Source organism: Coregonus lavaretus, assembly GCF_964263955.1.
Source record: "Coregonus lavaretus genome assembly, contig: HAP1_SCAFFOLD_647, whole genome shotgun sequence".
NCBI classification, from domain to species: domain Eukaryota; kingdom Metazoa; phylum Chordata; class Actinopteri; order Salmoniformes; family Salmonidae; genus Coregonus; species Coregonus lavaretus.
In genome coordinates this window covers 90,001-111,272 of record NW_028156749.1, presented here as the reverse complement: position 1 = coordinate 111,272, position 21,272 = coordinate 90,001, and the positions used below count along the sequence as shown (strand labels likewise).

The 21,272-nt window shown below is 40.5% G+C and overlaps 1 protein-coding gene across 1 annotated transcript in view; it reads left to right on the top strand.

Moving 5' to 3' along the window:
- LOC311126014 (intermembrane lipid transfer protein VPS13B-like) overlaps nt 1-21,272 on the top strand; it is a gene marked incomplete at its 3' end in the record, with an annotated part of 210,680 nt that overhangs the window by 103,142 nt on the left and 86,266 nt on the right. Inside the window, 2 exon segments of the mRNA XM_084200044.1 lie at nt 7,592-7,714; nt 10,494-10,631. Of these exon segments, the coding sequence (XP_084056170.1) occupies nt 7,592-7,714; nt 10,494-10,631 (261 nt within the window).

Genomic DNA, 21,272 nt, shown 5'->3' with positions numbered 1-21,272 from the left:
GCTCTGCTCTGCTCTCCTCTGCCCTACCCTGCTCTGCCCTGCCCTACCCTGCTCTACCCTGCTCTGCCCTGCCCTACCCTGCTCTGCCCTACCCTGCTCTGCCCTGCTCTACCCTACCCTACCCTGCTCTGCCCTACCCTACCCTACCCTACCCTGCTCTGCTCTGCTCTGCCCTACCCTGCTCTGCTCTGCCCTGCTCTGCTCTCCTCACTAGATGTTGAAACATTGCTGTGGGGACTTACTGTGACTACACTATAACAGACATCATCATCCCTCACTGTGACTACACTATTACATACATCATCATCCCTCACTGTGACTACACTACAACATACTTTAATAGCATCCCTCACTGTGACTACACTATAACATACTTTAATATCATCCCTCACTGTGACTACACTACAATACTTTAATATCATCACTCACTGTGATTACACTACAACATACTTTAATATAATCCCTCACTGTGACTACACTACAACATACTTTAATATCATCCCTCACTGTGACTACACTATAACATACTTTAATATCATCCCTCACTGTGACTACAATATAACATACTTCATAATCCCTCACTGTGACTACACTACAACATACTTTAATATTATCCCTCACTGTGACTACACTACAACATACTTTAATATAATCCCTCACTGTCACTACACTATAACAGACTTTAATATCATCCCTCACTGTGACTACACTATAACATACTTTAATATCATCCCTCACTGTGACTACAATATAACATACTTCATAATCCCTCACTGTGACTACACTACAACATACTTTAATATTATCCCTCACTGTGACTACACTACAACATACTTTAATATAATCCCTCACTGTCACTACACTATAACAGACTTTAATATCATCCCTCACTGTGACTACACTATAACATACTTTAATATCATCCCTCACTGTGACTACACTACAACATACTTTAATATAATCCCTCACTGTGACTACACTATAACAGACTTTAATATCATCCCTCACTGTGACTACACTATAACAGACTTTAATATCATCCCTCACTGTGACTACACTACAACATACATTAATATCATCCCTCACTGTGACTACACTACAACATACTTTAATACAATCCCTCACTGTGACTACACTATAACAGACTTTAATATCATCCCTCACTGTCACTACACTATAACAGACTTTAATATCATCCCTCACTGTGACTACACTACAACATACTTTAATATCATCCCTCACTGTGACTACACTATAACAGACTTTAATATCATCCCTCACTGTGACTACACTACAACATATGTTAATATCATCCCTCACTGTGACTACACTATAACATACTTTAATATCATCCCTCACTGTGACTACACTACAACATACTTTAATATAATCCCTCACTGTGACTACACTACAACATATGTTAATATCATCCCTCACTGTGACTACACTATAACATACTTTAATATCATCCCTCACTGTGACTACACTACAACATGCTTTAATAATCAAATCAAATCAGATGACATTTTATTGGCCACATGCGCCGAATACAACAGGTGCAGACATTACAGTAAAATGCTTACTTACAGCCCTTAACCAACAGTGCATTTATTTTTAATAAAAAAGGTAAAATAAAACAACAACAAAAAAGTGTTGAGAAAAAAAAGAGCAGAAGTAAAATAAAATAACAGTAGGGAGGCTATATATACAGGGGGGTACCGGTGCAGAGTCAATGTGCGGGGGCACCTTTTAGTTGAGGTAGTTGAAGTAATATGTACATGTGGGTAGAGTTAAAGTGACTATGCATAAATAATTAGAAGAGTAGCAGCAGCGTAAAAAGATGGGGTGGGGGGTGGCGGTGGGGGGCAGTGCAAATAGTCCGGGTAGCCATGATTAGCTGTTCAGGAGTCTTATGGCTTGGGGGTAGAAGCTGTTGAGAAGTCTTTTGGACCTAGACTTGGCACTCCGGTACCGCTTGCCGTGCGGTAGCAGCGAGAACAGTCTATGACTAGGGTGGCTGGAGTCTTTGACAATTTTGAGGGCCTTCCTCTGACACCGCCTGGTATAGAGGTCCTGGATGGCAGGAAGCTTGGCCCCAGTGATGTACTGGGCCGTACGCACTACCCTCTGTAGTGCCTTGCGGTCGGAGGCCAAGCAGTTGCCATACCAGGCGGTGATGCAACCAGTCAGGATGCTCTCGATGGTGCAGCTGTAGGATGTTTTGAGGATCTGAGGACCCATGCCAAATCTTTTCAGTCTCCTGAGGGGGAATAGGCTTTGTCGTGCCCTCTTCACGACTGTCTTGGTGTGTTTGGACCGTGATAGTTCGTTGGTGATGTGGACACCAAGGAACTTGAAGCTCTCAACCTGTTCCACGACAGCCCCGTCGATGAGAATGGGGGCGTGCTCAGTCCTCTAATATCATCCCTCACTGTGACTACACCATAAGACTTCATCATCCCTCACTGTGACTACACTATAACATACTTTAATATCATCCCTCACTGTGACTACACTATAACAGACTTCATCATCCCTCACTGTGACTACACTATAACATACTTTAATATCATCCCTCACTGTGACTACACTCTAACATACTTTAATATCATCCCTCACTGTGACTACACTATAACATACTTTAATATCATCCCTCACTGTGACTACACTATAACATACTTTAATATCATCCCTCACTGTGACTACACTATAACATACTTTAATATCATCCCTCACTGTGACTACACTATAACATACTTTAATATCATCATCCCTCACTGTGACTACACTATAACAGACTTTAATATCATCCCTCACTGTGACTACACTATAACATACTTTAATATCATCCCTCACTGTGACTACACTATAACATACTTTAATATCATCCCTCACTGTGACTACACTATAACAGGCTTTAATATCATCCCTTTAATATCATCCCTTTACTATCATCCCTCACTGTGACTACACTATAACATACTTTAATATAATCCCTCACTGTGACTACACTATAACATACTTTAATATAATCCCTCACTGTGACTACACTATAACATACTTTAATATCATCCCTCACTGTGACTACACTATAACATACTTTAATATCATCCCTCACTGTGACTACACTATAACATACTTTAATATCATCCCTCACTGTGACTACACTATAACATACTTTAATATCATCCCTCACTGTGACTACACTATAACAGGCTTTAATAGCATCCCTCACTGTGACTACACTATAACATACTTTAATATCATCCCTCACTGTGACTACACTACAACATACTTTAATATAATCCCTCACTGTGACTACACTACAACATATGTTAATATCATCCCTCACGGTGACTACACTATAACATACTTTAATATCATCCCTCACTGTGACTACACTACAACATACTTTACTATCATCCCTCACTGTGACTACACTATAACATACTTTAATATCATCCCTCACTGTGACTACACTATAACAGACTTTAATATCATCCCTCACTGTGATTACACTATAACATACTTTACTATCATCCCTCACTGTGACTACACTATAACATACTTTAATATCATCCCTCACTGTGACTACACTATAACATACTTTAATATCATCCCTCACTGTGACTACACTATAACATACTTTAATATCATCCCTCACTGTGACTACACTATAACATACTTTAATATCATCCCTCACTGTGATTACACTATAACATACTTTACTATAATCCCTCACTGTGACTACACTATAACATACTTTAATATCATCCCTCACTGTGACTACACTATAACAGGCTTTAATAGAATCCCTCACTGTGACTACACTATAACAGACTTTAATATCATCCCTCACTGTGACTACACTACAACATACTTTAATATAATCCCTCACTGTGACTACACTACAACATATGTTAATATCATCCCTCACGGTGACTACACTATAACATACTTTAATATCATCCCTCACTGTGACTACACTACAACATACTTTACTATCATCCCTCACTGTGACTACACTATAACATACTTTAATATCATCCCTCACTGTGACTACACTATAACATACTTTAATATCATCCCTCACTGTGATTACACTATAACATACTTTACTATCATCCCTCACTGTGACTACACTATAACATACTTTAATATCATCCCTCACTGTGACTACACTATAACAGACTTTAATATCATCCCTCACTGTGACTACACTATAACAGGCTTTAATATCATCCCTTTAATATCATCCCTTTACTATCATCCCTCACTGTGACTACACTATAACATACTTTAATATAATCCCTCACTGTGACTACACTATAAGACTTTAATATCATCCCTCACTGTGATTACACTATATCATACTTTACTATCATCCCTCACTGTGACTACACTATAACATACTTTAATATAATCCCTCACTGTGACTACACTATAACATACTTTAATATAATCCCTCACTGCGACTACACTATAACATACTTTACTATCATCCCTCACTGTGACTACACTACAACATACTTTAATATCATCCCTCACTGTGACTACACTATAACATACTTTACTATCATCCCTCACTGTGACTACACTACAACATACTTTACTATCATCCCTCACTGTGACTACACTACAACATACTTTACTATCATCCCTCACTGTGACTACACTATAACATACTTTACTATCATCCCTCACTGTGACTACACTACAACATACTTTACTATCATCCCTCACTGTGACTACACTATAACAGACTTTACTATCATCCCTCACTGTGACTACACTATAACATACTTTACTATCATCCCTCACTGTGACTACACTACAACATACTTTACTATCATCCCTCACTGTGACTACACTATAACAGACTTTACTATCATCCCTCACTGTGACTACACTATAACATACTTTACTATCATCCCTCACTGTGACTACACTACAACATACTTTACTATCATCCCTCACTGTGACTACACTATAACAGACTTTACTATCATCCCTCACTGTGACTACACTATAACATACTTTACTATCATCCCTCACTGTGACTACACTACAACATACTTTACTATCATCCCTCACTGTGACTACACTATAACAGACTTTACTATCATCCCTCACTGTGACTACACTACAACATACTTTACTATCATCCCTCACTGTGACTACACTATAACATACTTTACTATCATCCCTCACTGTGACTACACTACAACATACTTTACTATCATCCCTCACTGTGACTACACTATAACATACTTTACTATCATCCCTCACTGTGACTACACTACAACATACTTTACTATCATCCCTCACTGTGACTACACTATAACAGACTTTACTATCATCCCTCACTGTGACTACACTACAACATACTTTAATATCATCCCTCACTGTGACTACACTATAACATACTTTAATATCATCCCTCACTGTGACTACACTATAACATACTTTACTATCATCCCTCACTGTGACTACACTACAACATACTTTACTATCATCCCTCACTGTGACTACACTATAACATACTTTACTATCATCCCTCACTGTGACTACACTATAACATACTTTACTATCATCCCTCACTGTGACTACACTACAACATACTTTACTATCATCCCTCACTGTGACTACACTACAACATACTTTACTATCATCCCTCACTGTGACTACACTATAACATACTTTACTATCATCCCTCACTGTGACTACACTACAACATACTTTACTATCATCCCTCACTGTGACTACACTACAACATACTTTACTATCATCCCTCACTGTGACTACACTATAACATACTTTACTATCATCCCTCACTGTGACTACACTATAACATACTTTACTATCATCCCTCACTGTGACTACACTACAACATACTTTACTATCATCCCTCACTGTGACTACACTATAACATACTTTACTATCATCCCTCACTGTGACTACACTACAACATACTTTACTATCATCCCTCACTGTGACTACACTATAACATACTTTACTATCATCCCTCACTGTGACTACACCACAACATACTTTACTATCATCACTCACTGTGACTACACTATAACAGACTTTACTATCATCCCTCACTGTGACTACACTACAACATACTTTACTATCATCCCTCACTGTGACTACACTACAACATACTTTACTATCATCCCTCACTGTGACTATACTACAACATACTTTAATATAATCCCTCAGACTGTTCATCTACCGGTCCTTCTTTATAAGCCTGTATTATTATACATAATATTTAAAGAGAGGCAGACTCTTGGACCGAGGTGTTTTAATTCTCACTCTTAGTACGTTCATAAACTCTCTCCAGGTCACTCGTCTAATGGCTGGATCCAGTGGAATTCACAGCCCAGGAGCAGACCCCGACCCAGACCCTTTCCCTGTTCCCCTCGGCATTCAAAATATTTTTATACCTTATTCTCTGGGATACTGATTACCTGGGTCTCCGGCAAGTCTCCCAAAGTACTGTAACAGATGGGGGGGGGGGAGAATCTACAACCATTGCCAATTTCTTAAATTGATGCTTCTGCTGGAAGGGAGGGAGGCTGTTGAACACCGACCAGGAGGAGGAGGAGGAGGGCCGTGGAAGCAGGGAGAGGAGAGGAGAGGATAGGGGAATGGTAAAACGGGGGAAGAGGAGGAGGTCTGTGGAAGCAGGGAGAGGAGAGGAGAGGAGAGGGGAATGGTAAAACGGGGGAAGAGGAGGAGGTCCGTGGAAGCAGGGAGAGGAGAGGAGAGGAGAGGGGAATGGTAAAACGGGGGAAGAGGAGGAGGTCCGTGGAAGCAGGGAGAGGAGAGGAGAGGAGAGGGGAATGGTAAAACGGGGGAAGAGGAGGAGGTCTGTGGAAGCAGGGAGAGGAGAGGGGAATGGTAAAACAGGGAAAGCAGGGCTTGTAATTATTAAAACATAATGTTTTATTGGTCTGGTTAAAGGGAACCCACGGTAAGCAAGGGAACCACACTTAGGCTGCTTCCCAAATGGCACTCTATTCCCTATTTAGTGCACTACTTTTAACCAAAGCCCTCTGGGTCCTAGTCTAAAGTAGTGCACTATCTAGGGAATGGGGAGCCATTTGGGACAACTAGTGGTTCCAGACTACTACAGCACATTGAGAGTGGTAGCCTTCATCTGACCCAGGTCTTTCATAATGGCATAATGACATTGTAACTTCACCAACACCACAGAGTAAAACAGCCACACGATAATCACGGTTAAAGAGCCCTGTTCATGATAGGCCAATGATGTGGGCTCTTAAACCTTTTACCGCAGGTGGTTTCATTCCTTTCTGTGAATGAATGCAGTTATGTGGCCTGTTTTAGACCGTGCTTCTCCACCGTAGGGAAGGTTCCTCAGTCTGTCCCATTTCCCTAGTAGCCAGTGATTTGATCGCTCTCCTCTCCTCTCCTCTCCTCTCCTCTCCTCTCCTCTCCTCTCCTCTCCTCTCCTCTCCTCTCCTCTCCTCTCCTCTCCTCTCTCACTCCTCTCCTGTCTTCTACTCTCCTGTCCCTCTCACCCTCTCTTCCTCCTCTCTTCACCTCTCCTCTTCTCTAGGTGCTGATGATGGGGGAACCCTTCTTCGACTGTCAGATTGGCATTGTGGGCGTCCGGGCGCTCTGCCTGAAAGGCATCATGGGAGTGCGGGACTTTGAGGAGAACTTGAACAGACAGGAGGAGGTAGGGAACCAGGCTCAGTTTCACCTCAAACCTCCTTCCTCTCCTTCCTCAACCCTCTTCTCCTTTCCTCAATCTCCTCTCCTTCCTCCACCCTCTTCTCCTCTCCTCAACCCCCCTCTCCTCTCCTCAACCCTCCTCTCCTTTCTCTCCTTCCTCAACCATCCTCTCCTTCCTCTCCTTCCTCAACCCTCCTCTCCTTCCTCAACCTTCCTCTCCTTCCTCAATCCTCCTGTCCTTCCTCAACCCTCCTCTCATTCCTCTCCTTCCTCAATTCTCCTCTCCTTCCTCAACCCTCCTTTCCTCTCCTTCCTCAACCCTCCTCTCCTTCCTCAACCCTCCTCTCCTTTCTCTCCTTCCTCAATCCTCCTTCCTCAACCTTCCTCTCCTTCCTCTCCTTCCTCAACCCTCCTCTCCATCCTCTCCTTCCTCAACCCTCCTCTCCTTCCGCTCCTTCCTCTCCCTCCTCTCCTTCCTCAACTCTCCTCTCCTTCCTCAACCCTCCTCTCTTTCCTCAACCCTCCTCTCTTTCCTCAACCCTCCTCTCTTTCCTCAAACCTCCTCTCCTTTCTCCTTCCTCAACTCTCCTCTCCCTCCTCTCCTTCCTCAACCCTCCTCTCCTTCCTCTCCTTCCTCAACCCTCCTCTCCTTCCTCTCCTTCATCTCCCTCCTCTCCTTCCTCAACTCCCCTCTCCTTCCTCAATTCTCCTCTCCTTCCTCTCCTTCCTCAACCCTCCTCTCCTTCCTCTCCTTCCTCTCCTTCCTCAACCCTCCTCTCCTTCCTCTCCTTCCTCAACCCTCCTCTCCTTCCTCAACTCTCCTCTCCTTCCTCTCCTTCCTCAACTGTCCACTCCTTCCTCAACTCCTCTCCTTCCTCTCCTCAAACCTCCTCTCCTGTGGCCTTTACCTCAGACTAACAACTCTCAAAGTGAACCTGCCATGTGGTTTGGTTACTAACATCTCTCAAAGTGAACCTTTCGTGTGGTTTGGTTTGGTTGTTGGTTAAAACTATGATAAAAACTTGTGTAATACTGCTATGTTCTGTGTAACCCACAAGTCTCCTGAAACGGTTGTGTTGACAGCAGGATGTGATATAGAGGAGGACTGAGGGAGGTCTCTTCTTCTATTGTGATGTAGAGGAGGACTGAGGGAGGTCTCTTCTTCTATTATGTTGTAGAGGAGGACTGAGGGAGGTCTCTTCTTCTATTATGTTGTAGAGGAGGACTGAGGGAGGTCTCTTATTCTATTATGATGTAGAGGAGGACTGAGGGAGGTCTCTCTTCTATTGTGATGTAGAGGAGGACTGAGGGAGGTCTCTCTTCTATTGTGATGTAGAGGAGGACTGATGGGAGGTCTCTTCTTCTATTGTGATGTAGAGGAGGACTGAGGGAGGTCTCTCTTCTATTATGATGTAGAGGAGGACTGAGGGAGGTCTCTCTTCTTCTATTGTGATGTAGAGGAGGACTGAGGGAGGTCTCTCTTCTTCTATTGTGATGTAGAGGAGAACTGAGGGAGGTCTCTCTTCTATTATGATGTAGAGGAGGACTGAGGGAGGTCTCTCTTCTATTGTGATGTAGAGGAGGATTGAGGGAGGTCTCTCTTCTATTGTAATGTTGTAGAGGAGGACTGAGAAAGGTCTCTCTTCTATTGTGATGTTGTAGAGGAGGACTGAGGGAGGTCTCTCTTCTTCTATTGTGATGTAGTGGAGGACTGAGAGAGGTGTCTCTGCTATTGTGATGTAGAGGAGGACTGAGGGAGGTCTCTTCTTCTATTATGATGTAGAGGAGGACTGAGGGAGGTCTCTTCTTCTATTATGATATAGAGGAGGACTTAGGGAAGTCTCTCTACTATTGTGTTTTAGAGGAGGACTGAGGGAGGTCTCTTCTTCTATTGTGATGTTGTAGAGGAGGACTGAGGGAGGTCTCTCTTCTTATATTGTGATGTAGTGGAGGACTGAGAGAGGTGTCTCTGCTATTGTGATGTAGAGGAGGACTGAGGGAGGTGTCTCTGCTATTGTGATGTAGAGGAGGACTGAGGGAGGTCACACTCTCTTCCTAAAGAGATTATCAATGAAACAGATGTGGATAGATAAAGGTTGAATGAGGTGACAGTCTGTTTCTATACTGTGTTCTGATGTAGAGGAGGACTGTGTCAGTGAGTCTGTTTCTATACTGTGTTCTGATGTAGAGGAGGACTGTGTCAGTCTGTTTCTATACTGTGTTCTGATGTAGAGGAGGACTGTGTCAGTCTGTTTCTATACTGTGTTCTGATGTAGAGGAGGACTGTGTCAGTCTGTTTCTATACTGTGTTCTGATGTAGAGGAGGACTGTGTCAGTCTGTTTCTATACTGTGTTCTGATGTAGAGGAGGACTGTGTCAGTCTGTTTCTATACTGTGTTCTGATGTAGAGGAGGACTGTGTCAGTCTGTTTCTATACTGTGTTCTGATGTAGAGGAGGACTGTGTCAGTGAGTCTGTTTCTATACTGTGTTCTGATGTAGAGGAGGACTGTGTCAGTCTGTTTCTATACTGTGTTCTGATGTAGAGGAGGACTGTGTCAGTCTGTTTCTATACTGTGTTCTGATGTAGAGGAGGACTGTGTCAGTCTGTTTCTATACTGTGTTCTGATGTAGAGGAGGACTGTGTCAGTCTGTTTCTATACTGTGTTCTGATGTAGAGGAGGACTGTGTCAGTGAGTCTGTTTCTATACTGTGTTCTGATGTAGAGGAGGACTGTGTAAGTGAGTCTGTACTGTGTTCTGTGTGTCTGTCCTCCTCCCCTCAGGAGGCAGTGTTCTTCAGCTGTGGAGAGAGTCTGAGCAATAAAGGTATGACCTACCTGACCAACTCCCTCTTCGACTATCGCTCCCCAGAGAACAACGGAGTCAGAGCCCAGTTCATCCTGGATGCCACCAACCACAAGGTCAGAACTCACACATGCCTGAATTATAGTACGGAATTATTATCATCATATTACGCATTACTGCCATCTCCTATGTACTGTATCTGGGCTACAATCTTTACATTAAAACTCAACCTGTTAGTAGAAGCTATCCTCATCAACCTTATCAACCTGTTAGTAGAAGCTATCCTCATCAACCTTATCAACCTATTAGTATAAGCTATCCTCATAAACCTTATCAACCTGTTAGTAGAAGCTATCCTCATCAACCTCATCAACCTGTTAGTAGAAGCTATCCTAATCAACCTGTTAGTAGAAGCTATCCTCATCAACCTGTTAGTAGAAGCTATCCTCATCAACCTGTTAGTAGAAGCTATCCTAATCAACCTCATCAACCTGTTAGTAGAAGCTATCCTAATCAACCTGTTAGTAGAAGCTATCCTCATCAATCTAATCAACCTGTTAGTAGAAGCTATCCTCATCAACCTAATCAACCTGTTAGTAGAAGCTATCCTAATCAACCTCATCAACCTGTTAGTAGAAGCTATCCTAATCAACCTGTTAGTAGAAGCTATCCTAATCAACCTCATCAACCTGTTAGTAGAAGCTATCCTAATCAACCTGTAAGTAGAGGCTATCCTCATCAACCTCTTCAACCTGTTAGTAGAAGCTACCCTAATCAACCTGTTAGTAGAAGCTATCCTAATCAACCTGTTAGTAGAAGCTATCCTAATCAACCTCATCAACCTGTTAGTAGAAGCTATCCTAATCAATCTGTTAGTAGAAGCTACCCTAATCAACCTCTTCAACCTGTTAGTAGAAGCTACCCTAATCAACCTCATCAACCTGTTAGTAGAAGCTATCCTAATCAACCTGTAAGTAGAGGCTATCCTAATCAACCTGTTAGTAGAGGCTATCCTAATCAACCTGTTGGTAGAAGCTATCCTAATCAACCTGTTAGTAGAGGCTATCCTAATCAACCTGTTGGTAGAAGCTATCCTAATCAACCTGTTAGTAGAGGCTATCCTAATCAACCTGTTAGTAGAAGCTATCCTAATCAACCTGTTAGTTGAAGCTATCCTAATCAACCTGTTAGTAGAAGCTATCCTAATCAACCTGTTAGTAGAAGCTATCCTAATCAACCTGTTAGTAGAAGCTATCCTAATCAACCTGTTAGTAGAAGCTATCCTAATCAACCTGTTAGTAGAAGCTATCCTAATCAACCTGTTAGTTGAAGCTATCCTAATCAACCTGTTGGTAGAAGCTATCCTAATCAACCTGTTAGTAGAGGCTATCCTAATCAACCTGTTAGTAGAAGCTATCCTAATCAACCTGTTAGTAGAAGCAAACCTAATCAACCTCATCAACCTGTTAGTTGAAGCTATCCTAATCAACCTGTTAGTAGAAGCTATCCTAATCAACCTGTTAGTAGAAGCTATCCTAATCAACCTGTTAGTAGAAGCTATCCTAATCAACCTGTTAGTAGAAGCTATCCTAATCAACCTGTTAGTAGAAGCTATCCTAATCAACCTGTTAGTTGAAGCTATCCTAATCAACCTGTTGGTAGAAGCTATCCTAATCAACCTGTTAGTAGAGGCTATCCTAATCAACCTGTTAGTAGAAGCTATCCTAATCAACCTGTTAGTAGAAGCTATCCTAATCAACCTGTTAGTAGAAGCTATCCTAATCAACCTGTTAGTTGAAGCTATCCTAATCAACCTGTTAGTAGAAGCTATCCTAATCAACCTGTTAGTAGAAGCTATCCTAATCAACCTGTTAGTAGAAGCTATCCTAATCAACCTGTTAGTAGAAGCTATCCTAATCAACCTGTTAGTTGAAGCTATCCTAATCAACCTGTTAGTAGAAGCTATCCTAAATTATTAGAAGCAAACCTAATCAACCTCATCAACCTGTTAGTAGAAGCTATCCTAATCAACCTGTTAGTATAAGCAAACCTAATCAACCTCATCAACCTGTTAGTTGAAGCTATCCTAATCAACCTGTTAGTATAAGCTATCCTAATCAACCTCATCAACCTGTTAGTAGAAGCAATCCTAATCAACCTCATCAACCTGTTAGTAGAAGCTATCCTAATCAACCCGTTAGTGGAAGCTATCCTAATCAACCTCATCAACCTGTTAGTAGAAGCTGTCCTAATCAACCTGTTAGTAGAAACTATCCTAATCAACCTCATCAACCTGTTAGTAGAAGCTATCCTAATCAACCTGTTAGTAGAAGCTATCCTCATCAACCTGTTAGTAGAAGCTATCCTCATCAACCTGTTAGTAGAAGCTATCCTAATCAACCTCATCAACCTGTTAGTAGAAGCTATCCTAATCAACCTGTTAGTAGAAGCTATCCTCATCAATCTAATCAACCTGTTAGTAGAAGCTATCCTCATCAACCTAATCAACCTGTTAGTAGAAGCTATCCTAATCAACCTCATCAACCTGTTAGTAGAAGCTATCCTAATCAACCTGTTAGTATAAGCTATCCTCATCAACCTAATCAACCTGTTAGTAGAAGCTATCCTAATCAACCTAATCAACCTGTTAGTAGAAGCTATCCTAATCAACCTCATCAACCTGTTAGTAGAAGCTATCCTAATCAACCTCATCAACCTGTTAGTAGAAGCTATCCTAATCAACCTGTAAGTAGAGGCTATCCTCATCAACCTCTTCAACCTGTTAGTAGAAGCTACCCTAATCAACCTGTTAGTAGAAGCTATCCTAATCAACCTCATCAACCTGTTAGTAGAAGCTATCCTAATCAATCTGTTAGTAGAAGCTACCCTAATCAACCTCTTCAACCTGTTAGTAGAAGCTACCCTAATCAACCTCATCAACCTGTTAGTAGAAGCTATCCTAATCAACCTGTAAGTAGAGGCTATCCTAATCAACCTGTTAGTAGAGGCTATCCTAATCAACCTGTTGGTAGAAGCTATCCTAATCAACCTGTTAGTAGAGGCTATCCTAATCAACCTGTTGGTAGAAGCTATCCTAATCAACCTGTTAGTAGAGGCTATCCTAATCAACCTGTTAGTAGAAGCTATCCTAATCAACCTGTTAGTTGAAGCTATCCTCATCAACCTGTTAGTAGAAGCTATCCTCATCAACCTGTTAGTAGAAGCTATCCTAATCAACCTCATCAACCTGTTAGTAGAAGCTATCCTAATCAACCTGTTAGTAGAAGCTATCCTCATCAATCTAATCAACCTGTTAGTAGAAGCTATCCTCATCAACCTAATCAACCTGTTAGTAGAAGCTATCCTAATCAACCTCATCAACCTGTTAGTAGAAGCTATCCTAATCAACCTGTTAGTAGAAGCTATCCTAATCAACCTCATCAACCTGTTAGTAGAAGCTATCCTAATCAACCTGTAAGTAGAGGCTATCCTCATCAACCTCTTCAACCTGTTAGTAGAAGCTACCCTAATCAACCTGTTAGTAGAAGCTATCCTAATCAACCTGTTAGTAGAAGCTATCCTAATCAACCTCATCAACCTGTTAGTAGAAGCTATCCTAATCAATCTGTTAGTAGAAGCTACCCTAATCAACCTCTTCAACCTGTTAGTAGAAGCTACCCTAATCAACCTCATCAACCTGTTAGTAGAAGCTATCCTAATCAACCTGTAAGTAGAGGCTATCCTAATCAACCTGTTAGTAGAGGCTATCCTAATCAACCTGTTGGTAGAAGCTATCCTAATCAACCTGTTAGTAGAGGCTATCCTAATCAACCTGTTGGTAGAAGCTATCCTAATCAACCTGTTAGTAGAGGCTATCCTAATCAACCTGTTAGTAGAAGCTATCCTAATCAACCTGTTAGTTGAAGCTATCCTAATCAACCTGTTAGTAGAAGCTATCCTAATCAACCTGTTAGTAGAAGCTATCCTAATCAACCTGTTAGTAGAAGCTATCCTAATCAACCTGTTAGTAGAAGCTATCCTAATCAACCTGTTAGTAGAAGCTATCCTAATCAACCTGTTAGTTGAAGCTATCCTAATCAACCTGTTGGTAGAAGCTATCCTAATCAACCTGTTAGTAGAGGCTATCCTAATCAACCTGTTAGTAGAAGCTATCCTAATCAACCTGTTAGTAGAAGCAAACCTAATCAACCTCATCAACCTGTTAGTTGAAGCTATCCTAATCAACCTGTTAGTAGAAGCTATCCTAATCAACCTGTTAGTAGAAGCTATCCTAATCAACCTGTTAGTAGAAGCTATCCTAATCAACCTGTTAGTAGAAGCTATCCTAATCAACCTGTTAGTAGAAGCTATCCTAATCAACCTGTTAGTTGAAGCTATCCTAATCAACCTGTTGGTAGAAGCTATCCTAATCAACCTGTTAGTAGAGGCTATCCTAATCAACCTGTTAGTAGAAGCTATCCTAATCAACCTGTTAGTAGAAGCTATCCTAATCAACCTGTTAGTAGAAGCTATCCTAATCAACCTGTTAGTTGAAGCTATCCTAATCAACCTGTTAGTAGAAGCTATCCTAATCAACCTGTTAGTAGAAGCTATCCTAATCAACCTGTTAGTAGAAGCTATCCTAATCAACCTGTTAGTAGAAGCTATCCTAATCAACCTGTTAGTTGAAGCTATCCTAATCAACCTGTTAGTAGAAGCTATCCTAAATTATTAGAAGCAAACCTAATCAACCTCATCAACCTGTTAGTAGAAGCTATCCTAATCAACCTGTTAGTATAAGCAAACCTAATCAACCTCATCAACCTGTTAGTTGAAGCTATCCTAATCAACCTGTTAGTATAAGCTATCCTAATCAACCTCATCAACCTGTTAGTAGAAGCAATCCTAATCAACCTCATCAACCTGTTAGTAGAAGCTATCCTAATCAACCCGTTAGTGGAAGCTATCCTAATCAACCTCATCAACCTGTTAGTAGAAGCTGTCCTAATCAACCTGTTAGTAGAAACTATCCTAATCAACCTCATCAACCTGTTTGTAGAAGCTATCCTAACCAGCCTCATCAACCTGTTAGTAGAAGCTATCCTAATCAACCTGTTAGTAGAAACTATCCTAATCAACCTAATCAACATGTTAGTAGAAGCTATCCTAACCAACCTCATCAACCTGTTAGTAGAAGCTATCCTAATCAACCTGTTAGTAGAAGCTATCCTAATCAACCTCATCAACTTGTTAGTAGAAGCTATCCTAATCAACCTGTTAGTAGAAGCTATCCTAATCAACCTTTTAGTAGAAGCTATCCTAATCAACCTGTTAGTAGAAGCTATCCTAATCAACCTCATCAACCTGTTAGTAGAAGCTATCCTAATCAACCTCATCAACCTGTTAGTAGAAGCTATCCTAATCAACCTGTTAGTAGAAGCTATCCTAATCAACCTGTTAGTAGAAGCTATCCTAATCAACCTCATCAACCTGTTAGTAGAAGCTATCCTAATCAACCTAATCAACCTGTTAGTAGAAGCTATCCTAATCAACTTGTTAGTCGAAGCAATCCTAATCAACCTCATCAACCTGTTAGTAGAAGCTATCCTAATCAACCTGTTAGTAGAAGCTATCCTAATCAACCTGTTAGTAGAAGCTATCCTAATCAACCTGTTAGTAGAAGCTATCCTAATCAACCTGTTAGTAGAGGCTATCCTAATCAACCTGTTGGTAGAAGCTATCCTAATCAACCTGTTAGTAGAGGCTATCCTAATCAACCTGTTAGTAGAAGCTATCCTCATCAACCTGTTAGTAGAAGCTATCCTAATCAACCTCATCAACCTGTTAGTAGAAGCTATCCTAATCAACCTGTTAGTAGAAGCTATCCTAATCAACCTGTTAGTAGAAGCTATCCTAATCAACCTGTTAGTAGAAGCTATCCTAATCAACCTGTTAGTAGAAGCTATCCTAATCAACCTGTTAGTAGAAGCTATCCTCATCAACCTGTTAGTAGAAGCTATCCTCATCAACCTGTTAGTAGAAGCTATCCTAATCAACCTCATCAACCTGTTAGTAGAAGCTATCCTAATCAACCTGTTAGTAGAAGCTATCCTCATCAATCTAATCAACCTGTTAGTAGAAGCTATCCTCATCAACCTAATCAACCTGTTAGTAGAAGCTATCCTAATCAACCTCATCAACCTGTTATTAGAAGCAAACCTAATCAACCTCATCAACCTGTTAGTAGAAGCTATCCTAATCAACCTGTTAGTAGAAGCAAACCTAATCAACCTCATCAACCTGTTAGTTGAAGCTATCCTAATCAACCTGTTAGTATAAGCTATCCTAATCAACCTCATCAACCTGTTAGTAGAAGCAATCCTAATCAACCTCATCAACCTGTTAGTAGAAGCTATCCTAATCAACCCGTTAGTGGAAGCTATCCTAATCAACCTCATCAACCTGTTAGTAGAAGCTATCCTAATCAACCTGTTAGTAGAAACTATCATAATCAACCTCATCAACCTGTTTGTAGAAGCTATCCTAACCAGCCTCATCAACCTGTTAGTAGAAGCTATCCTAATCAACCTGTTAGTAGAAACTATCCTAATCAACCTAATCAACATGTTAGTAGAAGCTATCCTAACCAACCTCATCAACCTGTTAGTAGAAGCTATCCTAATCAACCTGTTAGTAGAAGCTATCCTAATCAACCTGTTAGTAGAAGCTATCCTAATCAACCTCATCAACCTGTTAGTAGAAGCTATCCTAATCAACCTGTTAGTAGAAGCTATCCTAATCAACCTTTTAGTAGAAGCTATCCTAATCAACCTGTTAGTAGAAGCTATCCTAATCAACCTCATCAACCTGTTAGTAGAAGCTATCCTAATCAACCTCATCAACCTGTTAGTAGAAGCTATCCTAATCAACCTGTTAGTAGAAGCTATCCTAATCAACCTCATCAACCTGTTAGTAGAAGCTATCCTAATCAACCTCATCAACCTGTTAGTAGAAGCTATCCTAATCAACCTTATCAACCTGTTAGTAGAAGCTATCCTAATCAACCTCATCAACCTGTTAGTAGAAGCTATCCTAATCAACCTGTTAGTAGAAGCTATCCTAATCAACCTGTTAGTAGAAGCTATCCTAATCAACCTCATCAACCTGTTAGTATAAGCTATCCTAATCAACCTCATCAACCTGTTAGTAGAAGCTATCCTAATCAACCTCATCAACCTGTTAGTAGAAGCTATCCTAATCAACCTTATCAACCTGTTAGTAGAAGCTATCCTAATCAACTTGTTAGTCGAAGCAATTCTAATCAACCTCATCAACCTGTTAGTAGAAGCTATCCTAATCAACCTGTTAGTAGAAGCTATCCTAATCAACCTGTTAGTAGAAGCTATCCTAATCAACCTGTTAGTAGAAGCTATCCTAATCAACCTGTTAGTAGAAGCAAACCTAATCAACCTCATCAACCTGTTAGTAGAAGCTATCCTAATCAACCTGTTAGTAGAAGCTATCCTAATCAACCTTATCAACCTGTTAGTAGAAGCTATCCTAATCAACTTGTTAGTCGAAGCAATTCTAATCAACCTCATCAACCTGTTAGTAGAAGCTATCCTAATCAACTTGTTAGTAGAAGCTATCCTAATCAACCTGTTAGTAGAGGCTATCCTAATCAACCTCATCAACCTGTTAGTAGAAGCTATCCTAATCAACCTGTTAGTAGAAGCTATCCTAATCAACCTGTTAGTAAAAGCTATCCTAATCAACCTGTTAGTAGAAGCTATCCTAATCAACCTGTTAGTTGAAGCTATCCTAATCAACCTGTTAGTAGAAGCTATCCTAATCAACCTGTTAGTAGAAGCTATCCTAATCAACCTGTTAATAGAAGCTATCCTAATCAACCTGTTAATAGAAGCTATCCTAATCAACTTGTTAGTAGAAGCTATCCTAATCAACCTGTTAGTAGAGGCTATCCTAATCAACCTGTTATTAGAAGCTATCCTAATCAACCTCATCAACCTGTTAGTAGAAGCTATCCTAATCAACCTGTTAGTAGAAGCTATCCTAATCAACCTGTTAGTAGAAGCTATCCTAATCAACCTGTTATTAGAAGCTATCCTAATCAACCTGTTAGTAGAAGCTATCCTAATCAACCTGTTAGTTGAAGCTATCCTAATCAACCTGTTAGTAGAAGCTATCCTAATCAACCTGTTAGTAGAAGCTATCCTAATCAACCTCATCAACCTGTTAGTAGAAGCTATCCTAATCAACCTGTTAGTAGAAGCTATCCTAACCAACCTCATCAACCTGTTAGTAGAAGCTATCCTAATCAACCTCATCAACCTGTTAGTAGAAGCTATCCTAATCAACCTGTTAGTAGAAGCTATCCTAATCAACCTCATCAACCTGTTAGTAGAAGCTATCCTAATCAACCTGTTAGTAGAAGCTATCCTCATCAACCTGTTAGTAGAAGCTATCCTAATCAACCCGTTAGTAGAAGCTATCCTCATCAACCTGTTAGTAGAAGCTATCCTAATCAACCTGTTAGTAGAGGCTATCCTAATCAACCCGTTAGTAGAAGCTATCCTAATCAACCTCATCAACCTGTTAGTAGAAGCTATCCTAATCAACCTGTTAGTAGAAGCTATCCTAACCAACCTCATCAACCTGTTAGTAGAAGCTATCCTAATCAACCTCATCAACCTGTTAGTAGAAGCTATCCTAATCAACCTGTTAGTAGAAGCTATCCTAATCAACCTGTTAGTAGAAGCTATCCTAATCAACCTCATCAACCTGTTAGTAGAAGCTATCCTAATCAACCTAATCAACCTGTTAGTAGAAGCTATCCTAATCAACCTGTTAGTAGAAGCTATCCTCATCAACCTGTTAGTAGAAGCTATCCTAATCAACCTGTTAGTAGAAGCTATCCTAATCAACCTCATCAACCTGTTAGTAGAAGCTATCCTAATCAACCTCATCAACCTGTTAGTAGAAGCTATCCTAATCAACCTGTTAGTAGAAGCTATCCTAATCAACCTGTTAGTAGAAGCTATCCTAATCAACCTCATCAACCTGTTAGTAGAAGCTATCCTAATCAACCTGTTAGTAGAAGCTATCCTCATCAACCTGTTAGTAGAAGCTATCCTAATCAACCTGTTAGTAGAAGCTATCCTCATCAACCTCATCAACCTGTTAGTAGAAGCTATCCTAATCAACCTGTTAGTAGAAGCTATCCTCATCAACCTGTTAGTAGAAGCTATCCTAATCAACCTGTTAGTAGAAGCTATCCTCATCAACCTCATCAACCTGTTAGTAGAAGCTATCCTAATCAACCTGTTAGTAGAAGCTATCCTCATCAACCTGTTAGTAGAAGCTATCCTAATCAACCTGTTAGTAGAAGCTATCCTAATCAACCCGTTAGTAGAAGCTATCCTAATCAACCTCATCAACCTGTTAGTAGAAGCTATCCTAATCAACCTGTTAGTAGAAGCTATCCTCATCAACCTGTTAGTAGAAGCTATCCTAATCAACCTCATCAACCTGTTAGTAGAAGCTATCCTAATCAACCTCATCAACCTGTTAGTAGAAGCTATCCTAATCAACCTCATCAACCTGTTAGTAGAAGCTATCCTAATCAACCTCATCAACCTGTTAGTAGAAGCTATCCTAATCAACCTCATCAACCTGTTAGTAGAAGCTATCCTAATCAACCTCATCAACCTGTTAGTAGAAGCTATCCTAATCAACCCGTTAGTAGAAGCTATCCTAATCAACCTCATCAACCTGTTAGTAGAAGCTATCCTAATCAACCTGTTAGTAGAAGCTATCCTAATCAACCTCATCAACCTGTTAGTAGAAGCTATCCTAATCAACCTGTTAGTAGAAGCTATCCTAATCAACCTCATCAACCTGTTAGTAAAAGCTATCCTAATCAACCTCATCAACCTGTTAGTAGAAGCTATCCTAATCAACCTGTTAGTAGAAGCTATCCTAATCAACCTGTTAGTAGAAGCTATCCTAATCAACCTGTTAGTAGAAGCTATCCTAATCAACCTGTTAGTAGAAGCTATCCTCATCAACCTCATCAACCTGTTAGTAGAAGCTATCCTAATCAACCTGTTAGTAGAAGCAATCCTAATCAACCTAATCAACCTGTTAGTAGAAGCTATCCTCATCAACCTGTTAGTAGAAGCTATCCTAATCAACCCGTTAGTAGAAGCTATCCTCATCAACCTGTTAGTAGAAGCTATCCTAATCAACCCGTTAGTAGAAGCTATCCTAATCAACCTCATCAACCTGTTAGTAGAAGCTATCCTAATCAACCTGTTAGTAGAAGCTATCCTAATCAACCCGTTAGTAGAAGCTATCCTAATCAACCTCATCAACCTGTTAGTAGAAGCTATCCTAATCAACCTGTTAGTAGAAGCTATCCTAATCAACCTGTTAGTAGAGGCTATCCTAATCAACCTGTTAGTAGAAGCTATCCTAATCAACCTGTTAGTAGAGGCTATCCTAATCAACCTGTTAGTAGAGGCTATCCTAATCAACCTGTTAGTAGAAGCTATCCTAATCAACCTGTTAGTAGAAGCTATCCTAATCAATCAGAATGAGGATGAAAGCTTTCCCTTCTGGCAAGTCGGTTAGGACATCTACTTTGTGCATGACACAAGTAATTTTTACAACAATTGTTTACAGACAGATTATTTCACTTATAATTCACTGTATCACAATTCCAGTGGGTCAGAAGT